Source organism: Protopterus annectens, chromosome 9.part0 (assembly GCF_019279795.1).
Source record: "Protopterus annectens isolate FY-2018-M chromosome 9.part0, PAN1.0, whole genome shotgun sequence".
Lineage (NCBI taxonomy): Eukaryota > Metazoa > Chordata > Ceratodontiformes > Protopteridae > Protopterus > Protopterus annectens.
Window position 1 is genome coordinate 84,797,480 of NC_056743.1, and position 23,250 is coordinate 84,820,729.

The 23,250-nt window shown below is 36.7% G+C and overlaps 1 protein-coding gene across 1 annotated transcript in view; it reads right to left on the reverse strand.

The window, feature by feature from the left end:
- Nucleotides 1-258: 258 nt before the first annotated feature.
- Nucleotides 259-23,250, reverse strand: part of LOC122811049 — an 88,457-nt gene continuing 65,465 nt past the window's right edge. The window contains exon 4 of the mRNA XM_044082591.1: nt 259-666. Coding sequence (XP_043938526.1) covers nt 349-666 — 318 coding nt within the window. The 3' untranslated portion in view covers nt 259-348. The remainder of the gene's footprint in view (nt 667-23,250) is intronic.

Below are 23,250 nucleotides of genomic sequence, written 5' to 3' on the forward strand. Positions count from 1 at the left end.
CACTACACAAATAAACAGTGCTTTATATTGTAAAATCATTGTAATATGTAAGGAGAAAGTATTCAGTATGTGCAAAAATGTAATTTTGTAGTTTAAAGTCACATACAAAATCACTCAAAGATATTTTATTTACATATGTTCACAAGCACCTGAGTAATGAAAACCTATGCATGCAATACTGAAAGAAGTAAAAACAGCAATGATGTTACCACAACAGTTTCAATTGCAGAAGTGACAAATAATGAGATTTAAATATTCTAAAATTCAGTTGTGTTTTTTATTTTTATATAATGTTTACAAAGCATTTTTAGAGAGGTAAAGGTTTGCCACTTGTCCACAAACACTAGCTCAAGATTCAGCAAAAAAATCTCGTTCATTTTCCATATGAGACTTAAATATGTAATTTGCTTTTGACTCATTCATTTCTTTACGATGGTTTTCAAGAACCTGTTCAAAATGTTTCCGGGAGCGATCATCCTTGTTGTTGTTTTTGAAGTTGATATATGGGCTTGATTCCTTGATATTCATGTTCTGTGCAAGGTATGGCCAGAGCTTAGAACAAGGCAGTAAACCAACAACAAAGTATAGGGGATCCTCCTTCAGTAAGGCATCAAAACTTGAAATATATTTCTTCATAGCTGGAGAAGGCTCAAGTGTAGGAAAAACCTAAAAAGTACAAACAAACTCATTAGTATCATAGTTGGTCAAAGCATAAAGGCAGCCATACATATTCAGCGAACTGCAAATTGTTATGAAGTGCTTAACACATCAAGAAAACCAAAAGAGATGCAAATAACTCTGTTATATAAATAGTCTGAGATGCCGGTCGCTTGTACAACATAGAAGATTATGAGTGGGATGGGGATTGTAACCACTTTATTATTTGTTCAGTATATGGATGCCAAGAAATTTACCTTGAAAGTGAAGATACTGGATTACTATCAGCTGACCTGCTTATAATTCTTTGTAGTACATGAAAAATGAGATGTGTTTTTCTGGCTTTAAAAGTCAGTAAAGCACTGGGGGAGTGGTTCAGGTTTTGTGTATTCCCTCTGTAATAGGTTCATAGGTTGGTACTGGGCTATCTGCCCGAAGGCATATATTAGCCCAGCCACGTTGTGCGGTATTCACCTCCCCTTTAGTAGTACCCTAGACCCTTGTACTAGCAGCTAGTACCCTTGGCCCATATCTAGTAGTGCTGTTGGTGTGATCCCCGGTGTGAACTTTCTGATACCCATCCACTCATCTAGGTTCCTCTTGAAGAGTGATAGCGAGGGGCTCTGTGTTATGTAGATCGGGACCTTGTTCCATAGTAAGGGAAGTCTCTGCGAAGGGAATCTATCCCTCCAGCATGTTCTATTCATTGTTGTGTTGAGGTTTATATCCCTAGAGCATGTAGCTCGAGTAGATTTGGTTTTGCTAAGATGGAGCATGTTCAACAGTTCTGGGTTGGACATGGCTCTGTGCATTAGACAGAGATCGCCTCTGAGAAGGCGGTATGCAACAGAGAACAGTTTTAGCTTTTTCAATCGTGCTGCATAGGGCAACTGTTTGAGGCCAGTAATCCTCTTGGTTAGGTACCTCTGTGGTCTCTCCAGCTGCTGCTGTTTACTGGTCAGTCCTATCTGCTTTTAGTTCATCTTGTCATTGTTATAGCCTCTCTAGAAAAACACACAAAGCATTCAGTTCACCAAAGCATGCATCATCCTCCAGTAACAAACTGAATATTCTGATGGCCTAATTTTCCATCACATTCTCCTTCACACAGGAAGGAAGGAAACTATCTGTGTATAAGTAAACATTTAAAAACCCTGGGTTCCTATATACAATAGAGGAAAAACATTTTTTTCCTTGTATTGTTTTGATGTTTAAATATATCCCAGTGGCTCGTGTTTTGTATATAAATACCAAAAAGTTGGTGCTTGTGTTCGTTTATCTATATAGCAATAACCCACGCCTGGGTGTGGGTAATGCTAAATTTACCCACGGTTGGCGTGGTTTGGTCCCGAGGGCGAAGCCCGAGGACCAAAAGCCAACCGTGGGTAAATTTAGCATTACCCACACCCAGAAGTGGGTTATTGCTATTATACCATGACATTATTTAAGAAAAGAAACTATTACTTTTCTTAAATAATGGCATAGTATAATGCCTGTTTGCTGCCCTTCCGCAGATGTCTGGCATCCGCGGCAGTTCTGATGTACTGTGCCTGCGCAGTACATCAGAGCTGTGAGCAAAAACGGAGAAAGCAAGATCTCCGTTGTTTTTTAGTGTTTCACTATGCTAAATGAGTTTAACATAGCGAAACAGTTTTAAAATAAGCAACGGAGATGTCCGTTGCTTATTTTAAAACTGTATCGCTATGTTAAACTCATTTAACATAGCAAACATAAAAGCAACGGAGATCTTGCTTTCTCCGTTGCTTTTAAAACACTGTCTCGCTATGTTAAATGGGTTTAACATAGCCAGACAGCTTTAAAATAAGCAACGGAGATCTCCATTGCTTATTTTAAAGCTGTCTCGCTATGTTAAACCCATTTAACATAGCGAGACAGTGTTTTAAAAAAACGAGTTATACTAATGGAAAAAAGTCCGGGCGACCGGACCTTTTTCCATTAGTATAACTCGATTTACAACGGGCACGCTGGCCAATCAGCGTGCACGTTTTGGGGGGGGTCATGGTATAATAAGAAATAACCAAGCACTCTTATCCCTTCTCCATAAAATTAAATCTTCAATGAAATTAACAGTATATCATGATTTTTTTCAAAGCCCACATTTTGTAAAGGCAATTGCTATCCATTTCTGCCATGACTAGGTTCATGAGTCTTATAAATGTCCCCATTGCTACCACTTGAACCTCTAGAAAAATATCAATCATCTTCAATTGTCTGGATGATAGAGTCTTAATTCCTTTTAGTTGCCTGTTTCCTGAGGATGTGCAGCAGTAAGAATGGAGGCAAGAAAGACTGCTACAAGAAAATCATTATATTGGCAAATGAAAACGGGTTTCTAGTTGATACTAAATACTAAGGCACTAGTTGATGTATATTCACTACATATAAAAGTATGAACCAAAAATATACCATATCAATGAAGGACGTTGGTGCTAGTAAATAAATGAGCACAAACAAACCATGTGAATCAGAATTTATTAGGATTGCGCACCATCATCTCTCCCTGAGAATTCATCAGAATAAAATCATCAAATACCCACAGTCATATATATATATATATATATATATATATATATATATATATATATATATACTGAAAAACTTAACCTATTTCAGGTTAATTAAAATTAATTGAATTAATTGTGTATATTAACACACACACTTGTAATTCCAGTTTGAGGAACTTAATTTAAACAATTATTTAAGTGAAATGTGATACATATAAAAAGAAATAACAAAAAGTCCCCACTGCTTATATAAACATCGTGATAAAATTAAAGCAAACTATGCCTAATAAATATTAAAAGTTAAAACTTCCTAATAAACACAGTCAAATAATAAATACGTCAATGTTTCACAACTTTTCAGCCCTTAATTTCAAAACAGGTTTAACTGAAACAGTTTTGTTCAACTCATTCAATTTAAGTTATCAAAGAACTCTTTTCAAATTCAAGTTGGTTCTCCCAAGTCACTACCCCTAGGGTTAAGAGTAATCTAATCAAGAATACCAAAGGTAAAACCTTCAAGTTAGAACATAAAGAAGAATGTCTGTAAAGAGCGCTAACCTTACTTTTAGTTTTAATATCATAGTTGTGCTCATAAATTATTTTTCTTGATGCCTTCTTTGTCTTTCCTATGTAAAATGATGGGCATGTTTTACATTTGGCTAAGTAGACTATCCCTGTAGTAGAGCAATTTCCTTTAATAAGTCTAATATTGTTGTCATTTATAAATACTTGTTCAGCCTCAGCAATATATTTGCACTGTTTGCAATGTCCACATTTCCCTGTTTTTCCATAGGTAGTACTCTCTCTATACATCCCCCCATGTTCAAAAAAATTATTTGAAACTTTACTATTTTGTGTTGACTCCCTACTACTGTGTATATATGAGGGTTAGATCTGATTATGTCTCATTCTCAATAATGGATCTAATGTCATAAAATTAATTATTAAATTCTAATACCATAACTGTTCCAAAGGTGGAGGCGGTGGTGTCACCCTGTTTACTTAGGCCTGTACCCAAGATAGGTTTAAATTTCAGTTCCCTGCTTTCCACAGCTTCACTTGCCACCTTCTTAACCATATATCTTGGTAACTCCCGTCATAAACCATGTTTTATTTAATTTTGATTTCCTCCAAAAATGTGTCCAAGTCCGAAACCATTGTCTGAAACCATTCTAGCCAACCTAATGGCTTGCCCTTTAACCAAACTGATCTTCTGATGATATGGATGTATGGGGAATTTCTACATGTTTTGGGGACTGTTTTGCCCTATATACTGTACTGTTTGACTGCTTGCTTTGTACTGTGTCATTTGCCCTTTGCTTAGGTTAATTACCGGCTTAGCAGCTATAAGCTGCTTTTTGGGACTAGTGGGTCTCTTTTTATGTTGTCACCAACTGCATTACTTTAGTCTGAGTATACAGGGCTCGACTGTTGCACTTTGCTGGCCTAGTCTGCTCTCCAGATGTCCTGTTAAAAGGATGCCAATGAACGTATATCGTTGAAGGCCTTTATTTCTCTTTTAAGGTGGATCAATGGTCCCACTAGAGCCTTTAGCTTAATTACTGGCTTAGCAGCTATTTTTCTTTTCTGTTTGTCTCTATAAGGGCACCACACTGCTCTTATATTGTTCTGAAAACTGTTTTGAAAACTGTTCAGCACAAGTTATTGCACAGCATAAACATTTCATAGTTTATTATGTTAGTCTGTTGAGAACTATATATTGCACTGTTTAGAAATTTTATAGTATTACTTTATCATTTACCCCTTTCTTTCTGCTGCTTATATTTGGCTCTACTGCTGTATAACCCTGTCCTCTCAAATGGACTAGGATCACTGATAGCATGCCAAACTGCTGAATGAATGTTTTGTTTTATTTGATGGAGCCTATATTGCCTAACTTCTATTGTTCATAGCATAATGTCTGCTGCTTTCCATTTTTAATCCCCTAAATCTAATCTTCCTCTACATACTTGCTTCAGCCTCATCTAACCATAGCCTCTCTCCACTACTGTGCTTTGTTACACCTTCCCTTCTCTAAACATCCCTTACCTGCTACCTTCCCCCTCTACATCAGCAATATTAACTAATTCAGTGTTGTCTCCCTCTCCTCTACAGTAATCCATCCCGGGTGCTCCCTCCCTGCTTTAAATGCAAAAGGAATACCTCCGGCCGTCCCCTGAAGACACCCTGAATTGGCCAGCTTGCCTGGTACTTAGAAAAATATTACTGAGAAGACCCCATAACAAGATTGTGTAAATGTATGTTGCTTAACACTAATAAAATGTAGACTTGATGTACTATCAATAGAGTTAGTCTGCCCTCTCGTGCACATTGTAGCAGCCTACCGCAGACCGTTTGCCCTCTCCCCCTCCTGTTATCACTGCCCTAGAACATATTTAAACCTAAGACTGGTCCAACTATCCCTGCTGTTTGCTATCTCCTTCTACCATTAGGTGGCAGCATCTACCAGTATAAATTCTAGATATTCTTTATAATCCCAACAAGTTTTATTTTTTCACAAATGGTTGTGAGTTAATATCCTTAGACTGTAAATATCCCCCCCCCCCCCACTAAACCACTCTCTGTAAAGGCAGCCTTCATTTTCTGGCTGGAAATATTTAGCTCATACCTTCCAACTACAGCCTTTAAACTGCTCTTTGCTGATACTTTTTCTGCCATACTCACCTTTAGTGTTCTTTCCCGCTCCGTTCGCCCTATGGGCTCACTCCGCTCCCCTACCCCCAATTCTCACCCACCCCCAGTACTCCTAGCTTTATTCCTATATTACCCCACCCTCTCAGCCTAATTACCCAATACCAGCTCCCCCCTCATCACTCCTCCCACCTATAGCCGTCCTTCTTAAACTCTATAATCTGTAATCCACCCAATAATTGTAGTCTCCTCCTCTTTCCTTAATTCTCTAGAATACCTCCATCACTTTTTAAACCCTTTCTTCTTCATAGCCTTCTCTATTTTCCTAACCACTCATACCACTCTCTCTTTGCGCCAACATGCTCTCCTCAAGTTATCACACCCTCCAGTCCCCCAGCCTCCTCCTTATGGTTCCTACTTCCCTTATACTATCTCATATTCCACCTATGCTTGTCCAATGCTACCTACAAAGACAGCTACCATACAAACCCACCTTCTCCCTCACTCTTACTCCCATTTCCACTCTATCTCCTTTTCTCTCATTCAGCCCAACCCTTTGCACCTATTTCACCCTAAACTCTTCTCCTCTAAAGTCAAGACACTGTCACCTGTTCCAATCTACAATCTACCAAAATTCATGCCTGACAGACCAGTATGGCTAAAGGATACCTCCTTCAACAACCTAGTCCAAGCTGGTGATATCCATCCTAACCCTGGTCCTACATCCTTTATTAACAACATTCATCCCTTACCCTCTTCCTCCTATCACAACACCCTAAAAATTTTTACAATTGATGCACAAAGCCTAAACAACAAAGTACACCAATTTCAAGCTTGGTTAAGCCATAACCAACCAGATATCTTAGCCATCTCCGAAACCTGGCTTGAGCTCTTTATCTCCAATTATGAGATTCTGCCCCCAAGATTTCATTGACTCAGAAATGACCAAATAAATAAAAAAGGTGGTGGCACTGCTGTAGTCTACTCCAACATTCTTACCTTAATTCCCCTTCAAATTCCAATTCCAGAACACTGAACTAACTGCTGGAATTCTAAAACTAAATAAACCTAAAAATATCTGTATCATTGCCCTATATATCTCTCCTTGTAACAATATCTCTACACTCGAAAATATTCTCCTATGGGCCTCTACTGAAATTAACTATGAAACTTATATCCTTGGTGATGTGAATATTGACTGGAATAAAATCAATTGCCCTACTCCCTCCCTATCCATTAACCTCTACAACTTTACTCAAATAATCCTCTCTATCACTCGACCTAACAAAATAAACCCTCCCGGATCCACTATAGATTGGATCCTAGTCTCAGATCCAACTAAAATAACCAATTCTGGCACAATTCCTGATACCTTTAGCGACCACCTCCCAGCCTTTATGCATCGCTCAACTAGTTTCTCACAAAAACTACACCAGCATCAATACATTCAAACTTGTAACCTCAGTAGCTTCAACCCAACTACTTTCTCAAATACTTTCAAACAAATGAACCGGCAAATAATAAGCATCCTTCCTCTTGACAAGGCTATAGAATACTTCAACTCTGTCTTCCTTGATACTTTAAACTCACTAGTCCCACTAAGAAACAAAAGGATAAAAACTAAAACTGCTCCTTGGCTATCCAAAGAGACAAAACAGATTATGCACCACAGAGACAAACTATGGAAGCTTTACCAAAACAATAAACTGGCCAATACCTTGCTCCAATATAAACAGCTCCGCAACCATGCAAAATGACTAATCACCAAAGACAAAAAATCCTACTATATCAGACTTCAGTCCAATAATAATAAAAACCCAAAAACATTTTGAAACTCAATAAACTCACTCCTCAATCCAGGCTCCAAGAATAATCCCTGTCCTGACCCAAGTAAATCTGACCTCGAGCTAGGCTCTGAATTTAACTCATTTTTCATAAAAACTATTACCACCCTCACCAAGACATTTCCCAATAATAACCCAACTGCTCTACACTCTCCTCCTTCTAACTCACCTCATCTGTTTGAACTCAAACCCATCTCCACTAACTTTATAAAAAAACTTTTGTCCAAACTTAAACCTTGCTCTAACTTTCCCGACAATATTCTCTCTTCCTTCCTAAAATGTGCTGCTGATGGCATTGCTCTCCCAATCAGCATCATTATTAACCGATCCATAAAAGAATCATACGTCCCCAAACTCTGATGCTCAGCTTATATTCATCCTCTTCATAAAGGAGGCAAAAATACCAGCATCTCAAACTTTCACCCCATTGCTTTGCTCTCACCAATCTCCAAAATCCTAGAGAAATGCATCCATCTCCAACATATGCGTTTCCTGACCCAAAACAATCTTCTCACTCCTACCCAGCATGGCTTCTGTCCAGGCTATAGCACAATAACCGCTCTACTCTCTTTCCTAGAAACTGTCAATCAAGCCTGAGATTCAGGACATTTAGTTTCTACTGTTTTACTCAATCTGTCTAAAGCCTTTTATACTGTTTCCCACAAGCAACCTTCTCTGTCATCTCTCATACCTTAATCTCTCACATAATGCTTTATCCTGGTTCTCCAGCTATCTATCAAACAGATCACAGGCAGTCAAATGGAAGAACTCCATCTCTTCCTTCCTACCTACCCCAACTGGCGTACCACAGGGATCTATTCTTGGGCCAGTGCTTTTTAACATCTTCATCAATAACTTTCACACTGGTATTCCTTATGCTAAAATCATTCAATATGCAGACAATTCAGCCTTAGTCTGCTCTGCTTCAAACCTCTCTGAATTGCTGACTAAAACCTAAACTGCCTTCTCAGCAACTGAAAACTGGATGAGCCAAAACCACCTCTCTCTCAATGCAAATAAATCAAAGATTCTACTATTCCTTCCCACAAAGACCCTCTCCTATGATAAAAACAACTATAGTCAAACCAACTCACCTATAGAAGTGGTCCCCTCTGCCAAACTACTTGGCATTACTGTAGATGAGCACCTCAAGTCTGATATTCATATTCAACAAAATATTAAGAAAACCCACCAAAAGCTAGGTATGCTGTATAGGAATAATCACTTTCTCTCCAAATCTATCAGGCAAACTTTGGCCTCGACTTATCTTCTTCCTTCCTTATTATACGGAGCCCCTCTCCTAACCAACCTGCCCTCTTCTATCACCTTTAAACTAGAAAATTGCTACAACAAAATCTCTAAAGTTGCCTCTAAATCTAAAAATACCACCCATCACTGCCTCACCCTACAATCCCTAAACTGGCTTGAACTCCCAAACTGCCTAGACTATCTCCAACTCACTACTGCATATACACTCATATTTCACCCAACAAAATGTCCCACTCTAACTAACATCCTTCCCCCTTATACACCCAACAGAGCTCTCAGATCTGAAAATCAGAACTTAATTACTATCCATAAACCTAAACATCCTGCTGGCCAACTTCTCCTATCTTTCTCACTAGGCAAAAAAATTGAATTCCCTTCCCTCCACACTAAGAACCATATCAAACTCAGAAGACTTCAAAACCCAACTATTCAAACACCTGCCCACTAAATGGAAATGTACCTGCCTTTATCCAACCTAATCAAAGGGGGTTCTCTCTCTGGTTCCCAAGCTCTACAGCTCTCATAGCTATCTTCCTATGAGCCTATCTAAGCTCTCAACAATTTCTATAGCTTCTCTCTTAAGCTCTCAACAACTCCTACAGCTATCCTCACACAGCCCAACCTTGTAAATATTGTAAATAGCATTCTACTGTTGATGCGTGTATGCAAAGCATATTTACATTTTCCTAAAAGGTTTGTATGTAAACTGTTTCCACACCTAACACATATCTGTTTTCCTCAAATCAAACTGTATGATCCCTACCTTCAAGCTTAATGAATTTGTTAACTATGCATGATATTGAATGGATTTATGAATAACTATTCTACATAATATTATCTTTAATATTAACTATCAGTTGTATCTAAATTGTATAATGCATCTTGGAGATTTTCTCCCCGGGCCTCCACTGAAAATGGGTCAATTCAGCCCAGTGGACTTCCCTGGAAATCAAACTGCAAATAAATAAATAATAAATGTGAGCTTGAGTCGTGTAAAGAGGTGTTACTGTACATAGGTTTTCTATAAATACTGGCCTTGAATCCTTGATCTAATTTAAAAATTTGAGCATTATTAAATGAATAAGTAAATCCTGTTGTAGTACTGAGGTACTCCGTGAAATTACTAATGCATTCTTCCGGACCCAACCATAAAATAAAAATGTCATCAAAGTAGCAAAGGTATATTTTACAGAATTTGAAATATTCACACTGAAATACATGTAGAAATTCCCCATACTTATAAAACAAAACTGGACATGCATACTGAACCCATCACTACACCAGAAGCTTGTTTAAAAAATCACCCTCAAAGTGTATAAAATTATTTTCTGTCACTAACAGCATATGGTCCTCAACTAATTTGATATTGTTATTGTGTAAAAATTGCAATTGTAAATGTTCCTCACAGAATAACTCCATACCTTCATCAATGGGTATACTAGTAAACAGATCAATGATGTCAACTGTCAGAAACCTAATGTTACTTTCCCACAAATTATTTTTGAGCCTCTCCAAAAAGTCCCAGGAGTCTTTTAAAAGGTGGCTGTCCATAGAAAATAATGGTTTTAACTGCCTATCAGAAATTACTCCTATGGCATGGGTTTTAGACCCAAGTGCTGATGCAATTGGGGAAAAGGATGGATTTGATATACTTTTGTGAACCTTGGGTATACCTAAAATTGTAAAAATTATGGAATTGCCTTTCTTTAAAAAATAGATTTATCAAGGTCTATTCTTCCATCAATCCTAGGGTCCTCTAACCGGTAATCTATTCTTCTATAAGGTATTAATCTGGTTCCTCAATATCTGTTGGCATGTATTACCATCCTGAGGTATATTTACCATGGCTCCTGAATAGATATGAGAATCAAAAGTACCATACCACAACTTTGTTGGGTTGCAGAAGTCTTATGTTTCTAGTGTTCAAATCATCCATGATTTTTCTTTCATTAGATGTCAAATTCCTATAAGTCAATTTCTTCAACCTCACAATCTTATGTAGGTCTTCTAAGCAGGTTTGCTCAAAAACCTGAATAGTAGGGTGTAGTATGGGGTTAAAGACACTCTTTTTTTCTACAAATTCCTGATGGGATAGTATTCTCATGATGGGTGGCCACTGTGGTGCAGTGGTTTGCATTGCCGCCTCACAGCAAGATGTTCTCTGGTTCGCTTCTTGTCTGGGGTGCCTTCTGTGTGGAGTCTGCATGTCCTCCCTGTGGTCATGTGGGTTTCTTTCTGGTGCTCTAGTTTCATCCCACATCCCAAAAACATGCTGTAGGTGGATTGGACATACTAAAATTGGCCCTAGGTGCAAGTGTGTGCCTTCTGTGGAAAGTTGGGCGCCGGGCTGGCAACTCAACACCATAAAACTCCACTGCCAGTTGTTCTGTGGACCGTTGTTCTGCTGTGGTGACCCCTAACCTGGATAAGTTGAAAGGAGATGATGATTATAGTATTCTCATACTCAATATTCTTGCCCTTAAGTAAAACTGCTAAATTTAACTCTCTTGTAAGCACTTTCAGTTTAACAGAGTTGTCTGCCAGATTGAAATGCCTGTTAGGTACAAATTGAAATTATTTCTGGAAAATAGAGAAATGTTCAGGGGTAACATCAACATTAGCATAGTTAAAGTGTTGTAGCCCTTGTAGCTTAAAATCAAACCCAAATGGGAACTCAAAATCATCTCCTCCTGTTCCCCCTCCCCTGTTGTATCTCTGGTGAAGGGTGTAATATCCCTGGGAGATCTCCTCTATTGTAAAATCCCACATCTGGGGAGGGGCTCATACCATGAAAATGTAATGCCTGGTCAGCTAAACTCTCTGACCTATGTAGTGACAGAAAATTATCTTCTGTAAAGTGTACCATGCCCTCATTGTAGTCTTTTCCAGATTCTTGTTCTAACACATTTACTTCCTCAAATCTTCATCTAGCAGTACTTTATTAAATACTTCATTACCCTGTGTATGAGTGTTGTTGGAATGTTGACAGACTAAATATGCCCTGTTGTTTTTATATTGTTCAACATCGAGTTTCAGGTTTCCTACCTTTTCTCTTAATTAATTCTGCACACTTAAAGTTTTGGAAAAAAACATTCTCATAAAAACTTTTAAATTGACAAAAGAGTAAATCCTTAGTAACACAACTATTTAAACATGTAATTTCTTTACTAACATTTTTAATAACACTTAAATTTCTTTTAATTAATAATTGCATAATTTCAGTACCACAGAGTCAAATAAAGAAACAAAGTCTTTAAAAAACATACATTCTTTAGTAATTCCATTTGGAACCAACTTGATTTCAAATAACTTCTTTGGCAACTTAAATTGAATGCCAGTACACCACCTGGGTTGATTGAAACTTTTTCAGTCAAACCTGTTTTGAAATTAAGGGCGGAAAAGTTGTGAAGCATGGATTTTTTTTATTTATTGTTTGACTGTTTTTTTTTTACGAAGTTTTTACTATTTTTAATATTTATAAAGCATAGTTTGTTTTAATTGCACCATGATATTTGTATAAACAGTGGGACATTTTTGTTATTTATTTATTATATGTATTGCAGTTCACTTAACTGTTTAAATTAAGGTCCTTTATACTGGAAGTACAAGTGTGTGTTTAATATACGCTATCAATTCAATTACTTTTAATTAACAAGAAATTGATTAATAGGTTAAGTTTTTCAGTGTATGTGTGTATATATATATATATATATATATATATATATATAATTGTGGGTATTTGATGATTTTGTTCTGATGAAGTCTCAATCAGACACAAAAGCACTCAATCCTAATAAATTCTGATTCACACATTTTTTTCATGCTCATTTAATTACTAGCACCAACTTCCTTCATTGATACGCTATATTTTTGGTTTTCTAATTGGTGCCAACAATATAAACAGCACCTATTCAGGGCTAGTTGTTCCCTGCTTTTACAGTATTTGTGTGAGTTGCTATTTTATAGCCTTTCTTATTCCACTATCAAAGTTCATTTATTGGTCATTTCTTAATAAGATGCCTCCAAGTAAACTGGTGGCTCATCCTTGGGTTTTCCATAAGGACAGGATTTCTTTGAAAGTGATCCTTTTTTATAACTAAAGTGGTATCCACGTTTACTTTAAGCCACACTATCCATCTCCCCATTTTCTTTCCTGAACCTAAAAATGAGGGAGAAAGGATATTCCATACCTTGGATGTCCACAGATAATTCAGGTACTATCTTGACAGAACTAATTATTTCAGATCTTCTGATCAAGTGTTCATTTCTTGTGAAGGTAAGAAGAATGGATAACTGTGTCAAAACAGACAATTTCCAAATGGCTGTCTAGAGCTGTTCCCTTTTGTTATACTCACCATAACAAATCTTTTCCAGGTGGGTTCAAGGCCCACTATACCAGGGCCTTGGCTTCATCTATAGCTTTTTGGAAAGGGATGGATTCTAAACGTATTCTAAATGCTGCTACTTGGTCTGCTGTACTTACTTTTACAAAGCACTATAAGCTTGATTCTTTCTATAGGTCTTGATCAAGTTTTGCTAGGACGATTTTCCAGGGACCCCTGGATCCTTCTCCCTCCTTCACCCAAACATAGTTAGCTATGGTAATGTACCCATATAGCTAAGGGGATACACACAAATAATTCCAAAAAGCTGCACATTGATCGTAAACTGGCATACAGCTATCCTTCCTGGAGAAACAGTGACATAATCCATGAAATGTAAATGAGCATTAAACAAAAGGGCAATTCCATTGAAAATGTCCTCTTCAAAGGACCGCAAAATACTTCCATAACAACAGTTTTGAACTGGTTGGACAGAAGTTAGCTTCCTGATATCTAATAAACTATATCAGAGCAGACATCATTACAAAACTGTATTACAATAATCTGTTTTTTATTACTTGCAATACTGCTCACATTTTAAATACAAAAAACAGTATTAACATTTCTCTTTCTCTTTCTTACTGGTATTTTTCACTCATTTAACTTTCATCTTTTAATGCTGGTACCAATAGGAATTGATTTATCATTTCCGTCATTCATAATAGCTCTATATTATCACTAACAACCATTCTTTGTTTGTCTGTCTCATCCAATTCTAATACCTCATTAACAATATCCTCATCATCTTTTTTTTTTTTTCCTTACAAAATTAGTGGTAGTAATAAACTGTTCCTCTGTGGTAATCTGTGCTGTAGTTAAAGATTTCTCTTCCTCTATTGCCATTATCCACAGACAATCAAACCAAAAATGACCTACAGTTTTACATTTTCTACAATACTTTTCTCAATTCATAATAGAATGACCAAACTCACCACATTCCTGGCACTTCCTTTTATCACAGTCAATTAAATGGTGTAGGGTTCTACAAAAAAAATTTTCAGTTGCCTTTTATATCGCAGATAAACTTTATAGTCCTTTATTGTAGCAATGTTAGGAATGTGCTTTAATTACCCTGTTCATTCCTCAAAGTTGCTAAGACATCCCACCCACAGCCCACACATTCCTATCATCAAATCTTTTAGTAATATCGTGAACTATATGGCAACAAGAATGAAAAAAAACAATTTATTTATTATTTATTTTATTTTATTTTACATTTGTTGACTGGGTTAGTCTGGCTGAGCTGGTAGCTCTTTTTCAGCAGAGACCAGGGGAGAAAAGCTCCTCGGTGTGCTACAGAGATAAATGACAATGTACAATAAGGTTACATAGATACATTTCAATTAAGTTACTTAGGTTCTTTAAAATTTTACAGTTTAGTAAGTCGCAGCAGTTACAACATTAAGTAAAAAAAAAAAACAGTTTTTGAAATGTACACAGAAACAGTTAGGATCTATTAGTACAGTAGTAATACAGATATAGGGGTAGAATAGAGGGGTGGGGAATTTTGATTTTGAGAGGCTTAGGACGAGTGGTCATGGTGGATAAGTACAGAGGCAAGTCCAGTTTTTCTTTAGGTACTCCCGAGTGGCAGATTTGAATTGTATAGGTTGATTTAGTAACCTAATTTCAAGAGGGAGTTTGTTCCAGAAAGTTGCTGGGTTATAACTATAAAGTAATTGACCTATTTTGGTTTTAGATTTGTAAATTTGAAGCAAGTCTTGGTCTGATCTGCGAAGTAGTCTAGATGGCAAGTATTTGATAATAATAGAGGAAAGACTAGGACAGAATGAAGGAGTGTATAGGATGGAGTGGATAAGGTGGAGCTGGTGTATTTTAAGGAGGTGTGGAAATTCAAGCCAGTCTAGTTGCTTAAGGGATATGCAGTGATGGGATTTATAGGATTGATTAGCTGCAAATTTAGTGACCTTGTTATAGGTAGTTTCCAGATTGGTGAGGAGACCAGAACTGAGATCTGTGAAAACTTGGCAGCTGTATAAGAGAGCGGGGAGAAGATAAGCATGGGAGAGGGTTATTCTGGCTCTGTTTGTTAGGGATTTCTTGTTTCGGTAAAGGTGTCCTAGTTTCTGGTGAGTTTTTTTAATACTATTAGTGATGTAAATATCAAATTTTAGCTGGTCATCTATGGTGGTCTGTTTAGCATCTTTTCTTCAACATCTGCAGTTCAAAACTGCACAATAAAATCCTAATTTATTATTTAGTCCCACAAAATCATAGTCAGTCAATGGTGAGCAGAGTTCCTCTGAATCATATTGAGCCAGAAAGTATTCTGCAGCTGCAGAAGTTTCTAAAGTCAAATCTCAAAATGTGTCTTTTCTCAAATGTAGAAAAACATGCACATCAGTCACTTTTGTACCCAAAGGTGTAATAACTTTGTCCCATACCTTATACCTTTTGAAGATAGTGTCCTTTTAGAGAGAATACGTACTTTCAGCAACTTATATATCCTGGATATCACTTTTGTCGATTCTTTTGACCAGGACTTTACAGCACTTGCATAAGTTCAATAACTTTGAAGCTGAAGATTAGAAGTCACTTTAGCTGCATCCATCCCATCGGACTGCCAAACAGAAGTACCAGGTATATAAAAAGTAATATATCCTCCAACATAATTTCCAGTCATGCATCATCCTGCGCATATATTCATTCAATATTTGGCTCCAAGAGACTTCTACAAAATCCTTAGTTTCAGCTTCATTCATCATATGAGTACATTTAGCATTTGGAAATGCACCTGGTGCTAGTCAGATAACAGAGACTTCATTTTTGATGGATACTGTATTTGCTTCCACATCAACAATAACAGCATCAGTCTCTTCCCTTTCCATACTGCAGCTGCATGGCATGCTGCAGAACCCAGAATCAAAAGGAGTAATGGAAATTACCAATGACCGCACCAAAGTCCCCCTAGTGGCATAAATACCACCTTGGGTAACTCCTAAAAAGAGGCCAGTAACTTAGTAAGACTAACCTGGTCATCACAGGATTAAAAAAATAATAATAAAAAGTTGTTTGTATTTTTCTTATTTGCTCCACAAGGCACTTGTCCTGCATATTCAACTATTGCCATTATTTCACTTTCTACTGTCCTCTTTTAATCTAAACAAAGGGTCTCCACTGAGAATGAATCACCAAACTGATTGCTAAATTATGAGCTGAACATTATAGAGGGCCTATTTATTTGCTGTGACAACAGCATATAACTTCAGACTAAACTAGAGGCTCTGCTGTGTGAATTTTTGATTGGCTCATATACTGACATATGAGCCAATTAAAATTCACAAAGCAAAGTAACTTCTGCTTAATGCAGAACTCCCTGCTATTCCACACAAATGAAAGACCTTTTTTGGGTCTTTTTGGTCTTCACATAACGTGAAAGACCTTTTTTTTTTTTTCTTTTGTCCTTACATGGTCCTTCAGAAATCTACCAACCCTGGTGTAACACCCATAATCAAGGAGCCTCAATTCTCACCACTATCACCAGTGAAAGGCATCCACATTGGGAGGATAACAAGTACACACACAGTAAAGTGCAATTTCCCTTAAGAGCACACAGAGATCACAGTCAGTCTGGGGCTGATATCTCCCTTTCTCTTCAGATCCTCAATAAGACTCCACACTGGCACAGCTATAGAGTTTAGATCTCAGCCGAGTAGTCAAGCCAAAACCCCCAGTACAGTGTTATCTCTGTCCAACCAGTGCTTTGTGTCCCTGCCCAAGTAGCTGACACACACGCACTTTGAGATTTGGTTTATATACAAATATACAGACGCTCCTGGGGAAGGCTGGCACAGGTTCTCCAGCTATGCCCCCTCCTGCACAGGCTATAAGATAGTAATCACCACCACCAACTACTCTTATAAGCTACTTATAAGGCCCTTTCCAAAGGATGACCAATTCCACTGTGTAAGGTTATTATTATTATTCAATTAGTAAGTGTGACGAACACCAAGACTATTGGAGTGGATTTGTACAGTATCACCAAATACATGCAAGTACTCTAGAGCTTAAATTATCTCTACACAAAACAGCCACAGTTAAAAGGTTTAAAAATATTTAATAATAAATAATAAAAATGCAAGACAATACTTATTACTTCAACATAATTACATTACAGAGTTCAGAAATCACAGGAAATACTTTAAAACAATATTGTAGGACAGTCTGACATAAATATAGAAAACAGCTAGATGAATCTGGCTAAAGTCCTATCTAACTCTAAGAGAAATCACTGTTCTAAATTCTACTTACATACAGAGCAAGGAAGTGCTGATGAGTGGATGTTCTTACTAGAGCCGAGACAAGACACAAAATGCTCTCTTCTTTCTTTCTGAGATAGCCCTTAAATTGATAATACACAGTACTGCTGAGTCATTTCAGATTACATCATTTTTGACACTTCTCTGATTTTAAGTTTCCCAGGCTCACAGAACTCAAAATGTAACAAATCTTTGTAATCTCACACCTGCCAGAAAGCCACAGCAATAAAGGACACTTTACGTGTAAAATCTAGTAATTATCACTGTCTCAAAACAATAGAAAGAATTTCCTAGCCCAGACATCCTGTCTCCGAGTTTGAGATCAAACACAATTGTAAAATTCTTTACTTAACAGCTTTCTTCCAGCAGGGTGCATTGTGGTTGCATTTTTGAAGCTCAGTACAACATATAGTTTAATCATAATGTATAGTTCTCTTTACATTTGTAAAACAAGCCTGTGGATTATATATTAATATTTACAAAGGCATAGAATTATTTACAAAATTCTATCTAGCTAGGCTGTCAGCCTTTCAGTTTATCACACCTGGGTACATATAATATCCACAGTGGGGAGGGAAGCTATAATTTGCTCATCCACATATTCCTTTCTGACCATACAGTTCCACTACTATGTGAAAAATAAGTAATTACCAATTCATGTCAAGGAGTATTGCCATAATATTAGTGTATATTAAAAAAATGGATGTTTGCAATATTTTATAATTGCAGGTAGCAGTGTTTATCATTTGAGTAGGCTAGATTTTCAGCGGGATGGTTAAAACTCATTGAGAATAGATGTATACATTTGCGTAGGCCAGATTCTCAGGAAAATGGTCAAAACCAGAGGCCACAGTAGAGTACCTTTTTTTTAGGATGGAGGGAACAGAGAAGAAAGTTTGAATATTTCCTGGTGGAAAGTGAGAGGCAGAGGTGCACCCATGGATATGATAATGAACAGGAACTTTGGGGTGATACAGTTGGAGGAGCTTGGTATATCGGAACAGAATTAGCATCAGACAAAAGAACTAAGTGGCCATTAAAGAGGAGTGAGAGTAGGAAATGAGCATTTAGAAAAGTAGTCATTGGAGAAAGTATGAGATGGTAAATTATCTACTTTGTTGACTTGTTTTTAAGCTGGAGCATGAAATAATAATCAACTGCCTGGGCATGTTGCTGAATGTTATACCAGCAGGAACACATGCAGCCACATGCTTTTTCTACTTCCTGTGCTTGATCCAGGGGTTCAATTCTGCATTTTGAGTAGGCACCACTGACACCCCATTACATAGTATTATTGTTCACAGTGTGAAATAGCTAGGAAAAGACTGACCGGGAAAAAAGAATTGGCTATTGTCCTCTAATGCCTCAAATTCCAGTCCTTCCCATTCCAATAGCAGATTACCACATATATGCGCACAGAAACCCACACAACTGTACATATTATTTCCTAGCTGTGGGGGCACATATATAAACACTAAATTACCTTTAATAATATCACTGCAGTCACTTTGCAGATATTAATATATCTCACACTGCTCTAGATATTACCAGGTCTGAAAGTGAAGGGAAAATATAAAAAGTTAATTAAGTATAGCTGGTGTAACTAAAGTAATAAGTAAGTAAGACAAAAGAATTGAAAAACTGGGACAAGAGAGCTGCCGAACCATAAGTAATAAATTGTACAAGTTACTTTAAAATCATTAAACCATCAAATTACAAAGATTGTTGATAATTCTGTCTACTAATAAAAGCTGCATTTGAAATCAGAAATTATGAAATTGTTGTAAATTATATTATACCCGTACAAGAGTATAGATTATTAATAATATGGAAACTTTATAAAATAACTTACATGAGTAAGCTGGAAAGAGTAGAATGGAAATATGCCAAGGACATCAAGTGATTTGAAAGTTTAAGTTACTTTGAAATATTAAAATATTTGAACTTGTGCAGTGTCTCATATTTAAGAGGTATCTTATCTGGTATATAGGGCATTTATGGGGTCTGAATGGAGATATAAGTCAGCAAATAAAGGAGAGTATTATTGCTGAAATTAAATTCATCCTCAAGACCTGGTGAGTACCTTCGCGAGGCGGTCCCTGTTTTTCACAAAATCCCACCAAGATGACACTGATATATAGACTGTATTTATATAGCATATGTCATGGACAGAAGTAGGTTAAAAATTAAAAAACATAGCTGGGTACACAAGACCCAGGATAAAAAAGTGTCCAATCCTGGTAGGCAGACTGGTACCGCGACTGGAAAAGATGACAGTGTAGAATCCTCAAAATACGGAAACATTCCTACAATAGGGCCAGGCCAGGCACAGTGGGAGGATGGTCCCCCTGTTGTAGAAGGATGTAGTAGTCCACAAAAAAATCACAAAAACTGATAGGCCAAAGAAGAGCCATAAAGATGATAATGTGATCTATTGAGGATAAGAAAGAAATTATGTATTGTTACTATTATGCAAAAATCCTAGAATTTCCAGACACAAGATATACAAAATGATTAAGACAGAAATTGGAGGAAAGAAAAATGCTTTCACAAACAAAACTGTCAGAAACTTCAAATAAAAAATTGTATTCATTAATACAACAGATTTGTGAAAAACAGTATATAGATCAAGAAACTTTCATCTGTTTAGAAAAAGAGGCATCTGAGGAAGTGTGAAAATATAAACAACAAAACCTAGAGATTTTTGAAAAGTATAAAAAAGAAATATGGGCATGGGAAAGAAAGCGAAATTTGATATGGTGCAATATTTATGCAAAGGAGAAAGCCAAATTAATCAATATAAAGAAGGCAGCCAGAAAGATATTTGAAGAGAAATACAGGCAAAGGCAACCAGATATGGAAAATTTCACAATAAAAAAATTGATATCACAAAGACGGAATGTACAAAAGAAGATTAGTAAAGCAGAAGTTAAAAAATAGAAGCTGAAGTTATGGAGTGCCTGCGAAGTGAAGGATTTGGTGTAGAAGGTCTAACACAGGTTACATCACAGCATGATGGTGTATGTCCCCAAAGTAAGGCGGAACAGGAAGATCAGGAGACATCTGAAGAAGAAATATAAACATGGGAAAGAAAAAGAGATTTAATATGGTGTAATAGTTATGCAAAGGAGAAAGCAAAACTAACCGATACAAAAAGAGTAGCACCAAAGATATTTGAAGAGAAATACAGGCAAAGGAATCCAGACATGGAAAACTTTACAATACAAAACATAATAAGACAAGGATGAAAAGTAAAAAAGGAGATTAGTAATGGAGAAGTTAAAGAAATAGAAACTGAGGTTTTGGAGTACCTGCGAAGTGAAGACTTAGTGTAGAAAATCTAACTCAGAAAGCACTACAACAGCATAGATCAAAGGACATCCAGATTAAGGGAAAATCAGTGACATGGGAAGCAATTGGTCGTCAGGTGCCATATGAAGATATTTTGGAGCCTTCCACAGAGAACCACTATAAATTTTCACTTGAAGCTGGACAGCAAAAGAAGGAACAGGAAACTCTGATGCAGTCAATGTTGAGGAGTGATAGGCCAGCGAGTTCCCATATGGCAGAGCAACGGATGGCACAGGATGAAACTGAAGAGAATGTGCTACAGGAAGATCCTGTAGTGCTTTCTATAGAATACCCACAGAAAATGTAAAACAACAAATGTGCCCTCAGTTTAGTAGAAAACGAGCTAAAAGAAGAGTTGCTTGATTTCATAGGCATAGACATATTAAGATCAATGAAAGAAATAGACTGCAATAAAACCAAAAAGTCAGAAGTGTGATAAGACAAATGAACACAATAATTAGGACTCTCCATTGGCTGCATAACAGCTTACTTAATAGCTAGATGGAAACAAAAAGGTTGTGAGGCATGAAAAAATAAATTACTTTTTAAATACATTACTGGAATGCCAGTCAAAATCAAGTATAAAAAAAACAAGCAGCCCTCAACTCAGACCACATCTCCTTGCACTGCAGTTCTAACTATAATTTATATTCAGCTTTATTTAAAGTACCAAGTAACATGCTGAAAGTAGCAATCTCTGTGATACCCCCCCCTTGTAAAAAGGTTTCTTATCCAAAAAAGACCTGCTGCCTTTCAACTATCTACTTGTTTCATGGGGAAAACATGATCAAAGTAAAAAACGAAAAGCAAACAAGAAACAAGCTCAAGATACATTGCTTAAAGGATTACTGCACAGGTTATGGACCACACATGATAGATTGGCATTCTGTTTGGTTTACAGGTAAAGCCTGCAAAGATGACTGTAAGTCTCCAACAAATGTAATGAGCTTCTTAAAATAATGTAATCCTGTATTTTATTACAAATACTGTCATATGCATTTCAATACCCAATGCTTATACATTATCTAGTTATGTAAGTATTCTCTGCATGGCAACAACAGAAAGGCTTTCAATGTTGGCAATTCTTTAACAGTATGCTTATTAAAGCTTACTTGCATCTTACAATCTCAGACAAGCTTACCTGATGGTCATTAAAACATTGTTACTTAAACACAGAGCAACAGGCACTTTCTGAGTAATAATAAGCATAAATCAACCGTATAAAAATATGACAGAAACCAGAACATTCTGCAAAATAAAGGACAGAATAAAAGTAGCACTTGTGTCTACCTTGGATGGGGGGATACTCTGCACATTTATACTGCATAACTGCTCCCTGCCTTGCTTGGACACATCCAGAGTCACTACATGGAGGAGTGGGGTGCAACAATTATGTCACAATTTGAAATGTCTCTGGCTGATTGTGATGGCCCTGACACATTTGTTATACCTCTCAACCTCAGAACAAGAAATATGGACAGAGCCATACATAGAAGTGGGACAAAGTCCCACAAATGAGGACAATTTTTAAATATTGCTCTTATAAACTTAGAAAGATAATAGAATAGTAGGTCTTGCATTAGTATGAATTTTCTGAAAGGTATGAAATCTGAAACTCAAATGTCTGTCATTATTTTCTAACTTCAGTCTTTAATGATTGCCACTAATTTGCCAAAAAAACACAATTCTATGAAAAATGGACCAAAAAATGTGATACAAAAATATAAAATAGCCACACAATACAGCTGGGAACCTATCAAAGAAGGGACACTTTTTTAATATTAGTACTGCTAACTTGAGCAGCTGACAAAATAAAATAATCTACATGGATTTCTGAAATAAAAGTAATGTATAACTCTGATTATTGAAATGCAGGACACTGTATTCGGTACAATAAAGGCTGTCTTTAAACTTTACCAGGACTCGAATAATCCAAACCGATGCAAAGTCGTCACAAACAAGGTATATTTATTACAAAAGCCGACAGGCTAAAAATAAAACAAAGCAATACACGAAACATGTAATTCACTGATACTGATTTAGCACTTTCATCTCCTATTCAGGAGACTTCTTCAGAATCAATGTATCTTAACAAATTTCATAATTTATACATTTTCAAAAACTTATTAAGCTATGTAATTGGCTGGCATTTAATTACCTCCTAAATTGAGGTTTCAAGTTTAAAGGTAGAATGTCCACATCAATGCAAAAGGTGTCCTGCATTTCAAAAGTTACGTTTTTGTGATTTTGGTTACAACTCTGATTATTGCATTTATTTCTTAATTGTAAG